General features: G+C 45.3%; 1 protein-coding gene across 1 annotated transcript; it reads right to left on the minus strand.

The window, feature by feature from the left end:
- Window positions 1–282: 282 nt before the first annotated feature.
- On the minus strand, window positions 283–3,846 carry MPEG1 (macrophage expressed 1). Its single transcript, XM_033920948.1, has one exon. The coding sequence runs from the start codon at window positions 3,738–3,740 to the stop codon at window positions 1,578–1,580; it is 2,163 nt and encodes a 720-aa protein (XP_033776839.1). The 5' UTR covers window positions 3,741–3,846; the 3' UTR covers window positions 283–1,577.

The following is a 3,846-nucleotide window of genomic DNA, read 5'->3' on the forward strand; positions in this document are numbered from 1 at the left end:
ACCCCCCAAACATGCTCCCAGCACCCACATGTGTGGGAAGTGCACAGAGATCTGAAAACTGTGAGACACCTGAGCGTGCCCCATGGTAACGGATTTTAACCTGGGGTAAGCAAGCATTAGTAAAAGGGCCTCTAAGAATCTAATTTCAGCACACAGGGCTCACATATAGTAACATAGTACAGTAAATGACAGTAGATAAAAGACCTGAATGGTCCATCCAGTCTGCCCATTAGTTATACCCATTAAAAATACATGATTAAATTAACTTGTCTCTTCTTTGATATTTCAGGGTCATGGACTATAAAGTCCACCTGGTATTATCTTAGGTTCCAAATGCTGAAGTTGCCGTCCAAGCACACTCCAGCCTATCCAACCAACTTGTTTCCAGGATATCTACCATAAAGTCAAATGCAATCTCAGGCAAAAGGATAAAGAATACTTATACAATTAAAATTACATTCAAGATTTATTTTCTCTCTTTTATATACAAGCACAAGTTGGTAACAAAATACGGAGCAACAGAGTTTAAACAGGCTCTGAAACCTCCTAATAAAAGATGTAGAAATGCATAAAAATGTTCATTAAATGGTAAACTCTTCAGTTGCAGAGTTAAAATGCCATTGCTAGCTTTGTTTCCAAGTTTATTTCAAAATTTGTTAAACTGCCTAGACAAAGTTTCTAAGCAGTGAACAATAAAAAATTTGGGTTTACTCAAATACAACATTCAATGGATTTAAATAAAGTTGGACATAAAAACAGGTACAATAGGTGAAGGGCAAGAATGGAAATTTGGACTGGCTTCTGGGGCTACCATGAGTGTGATGGTTTCAATGGCAGGTCCAAACGGAGCGGGGTTGCTAGCACACCCTTCCCGTTATAAAATTGCTGTGACCTTTATGAGAATAAAAAATTGTCCATAAAGCTACAGTGAGCAGAGGGATTTCCGGGGCACCAGATTGTAAATTAAGGCTTTCCATGGCTTAATATACGGTGAAAGGAGGTGAAAATCGGTGCAAAAAAATCCAACTCAGTTTTCTGAATAAATCTCAGGGTTAAAGGCTGTGAGGAGATGATGTCTGTGCAGAGACACGGAAAGCGAGAGCCTGGGCCAGTCCTAAATTCTGTGGGTTGTGTGAGACTAGGTTAGGATGAGGATCGGTAAAAGTCAGAGAATAGTGAGCTCTAGCTCCATTTCATGCTGCAAGTTAACTGTTTGCTTTCCTTCCTACCATCTCTTGTAAAACTCTGGCTTTCATTTGCATAAGCTTAACGAAAGGGGCAAATAGGGAGTCTGTATTTTTAACAACTGGAGATTGAAATGGAAAAAGCAAAAAGCAAAACGAGTTGCTAGCAAAAGAAACTAGAATTGGTATTAACAGCACAGTATTGCTTTACCAGTATTTCCTTATAGGAATCCCTTCAACATTACTACTCACCTACAATGAAAGCACAGTTACACAGGATGTGCATTAAAAGAACAGTGTACAAGTCTCTCTTTTGGAAAAAAAAAAATTGAAGATCTGTTACATATAGACAGACCTGGAAGGAGGAACAACGATGGCATCAGAATTCCTTACTCAATCAGTCCCTGGGTCAAGAGTGCTCTCTAAGGCCCCATAGCCTTCATGTTCCTCAATCAAGTGTCCTGCCTGTTGCCCACGGAGCCCCCGATTCTTATACTGGCGTACACCGTAGATGACGGCTATTATCACAGCCGCAAGGAGAGCCGTCACTGCAACAGTTATGCCTGCAACAGCACCTCCGCTGGGCCCCTCTGAGGTCTTGGGCTTGAAGAGCAAAGATAGTTGCTTCTCATCTGTGGCATTTGCTATCCTCCACGAGCTGGTGCCTTGCAGCTTCACCCAGGCTTTGCTTCCTTCTGCTTGCACAAGCACAGCCTCTGAAGTGCTGGAATTAAAGGCAGGAGGCTGGCTGAACGGAGGGAGCTTAATAGGAGCGAGACCTTGAGCAAAGAATGCCCCTGCCTGCAAGCAGTAAAGGACTTGGCAGCCATCACTTAGGTAAGCCTTGTGCTGGCTATATCCTAGGGGACACTTCATCGGGTAATCCGTGGGGTTCTGGTAGAAGAAATCCTGTAGGAGTCCTGGACTCTGTCCCTTTAGATGCCCAGTTAGCGGATTGCCAGCTTGGCAACTGAAGAAGCCTCCAAATGGATTGGAATACTGGAATCCCTGCTCGTAGTCATCGCTCACACATACCTTTAGGTTCTCAAAGAGTGACAATGGGTAGAAGTAGGAGGGACAGGAATTAATGCCTGTGACTGGATTCACTTCACCAACGCTGTAGAGTCCACCAAAGAGGAAACCAGAATTTGGTTCCACTGGAGTCAAAGCTGCACACCAGTAGGCACTGAAGCGCACCTTACTGGTATAGTAGTTGATACCACATTCCCGGTGACAGCATTTAGCAAAAAGCCAACATCTATGGCATGAATTATGACATTCAGTTTCTGGTTTAGTTACTGACCGCTCCTCACTATGCATCAGGACAGAGATATAGTTGGATGGACAGGAGAAGTCACCTGTCAGAGGATTCTTGGTGCGATAAGTTTGGCAGAGCTCCTCGGTGTCCTTCCCAAACAGCCCACGGCACTCCTGGTAGACGCCGCCAAATGTAAAGTTGGTGTTAGCATCCTGGCATGACCCGTCATTCACATTTGCCTGGAAATTGAAGTTTCGTGAGTTCATATTAACACAGCCTGGGTGTGTGTTGATGGCATAGTATAGGCGGATGGCATTCTCCATAGTTGCTGCCACTCGCTTCACGGTGGGCTCTGGCAAATCTTGCAGAGTTTCTACATTTATGAAGAAGGGAAGAGGAAGTCCAAACTTGTCAATTGACACCAGTCGGTTTGGGATGCCCTCCTGCCACTTCTGGAGGGTGATGCCTGGGTAGAAAGGTACACTACCGTGGCTTTCAATCTTAGAGTCTACTGTATTCTCCATGTAACTCTTAGTGACATCATTGAGAACCTGGGTGCCACCCCCAATGCCAACATTAACTTTGCTGAAGAAAGTGGCAGATGCTGCAGCAGTCACAGCTGCTTTGAGACTGATATGGTCCAGTAGGAAGGTCTTTTTGATCTGGTCCTCCTGAATCAGGCTAGCCCCAGCTTCCAAGCTAGTCAGCACATGGGTCCCATAATTTAGGACAAGAAGCTCTGCCAAATATTCTGCTTCCCTGCTCTGGTTGTTCTCTAGCTTGTTGCCAATGTCCAAGAGTTGCTTCTTGAAAGCTGGATCAAAAGCAAAGTTTGGGGCGGCCTTAACAGTGTAGATGTGGTGACGTACCTGCACTCGGGTGGTCGCTGTCTGGTCGTAGACATTGTGGACTTTGGTTTTTTCATTGCTGCTAGAGAACTTTCCATTAACCAGTGACAGGAAGGAGGCTTCAGCATTGATTGAGCGAGAGAAGCCATCGGTGTAGTTGAGCCAGCTTTCAATGAGCTCCGAGTTGATCTCCACATTGCTTTGTTTGCGAGCAATGACATAGATATCATTAGGGATGATATAGTCTCCATCCTCAGTGGTTCGACACAGAGAATAGTTCCTGTTCATCACGATCCCCATCTCCACATTGCGCAAGTTGTCCCAGCCGCCTCCGGGCAGCACCTCCAGCACATTAGCTCCCAGGACTTTCTTACAGTCCTGGAAGTCAGAGCCCAGCGCCACAGCGAGAGCAGAACTCAGAACCAGCATGGCCACAACCAGGTATGCCATGGCTCAGTGCTTGGTGCTCAATGGGATTGCGTCCACTGGTGCTTCCTTTCTCTGCCTTGTGTCTGATTTCTGAGTTTGGTTCCCTTTTGTCTCTGCTTTCAGTTCT

Source organism: Geotrypetes seraphini, chromosome 14, assembly GCF_902459505.1.
Source record: "Geotrypetes seraphini chromosome 14, aGeoSer1.1, whole genome shotgun sequence".
NCBI lineage: Eukaryota > Metazoa > Chordata > Amphibia > Gymnophiona > Dermophiidae > Geotrypetes > Geotrypetes seraphini.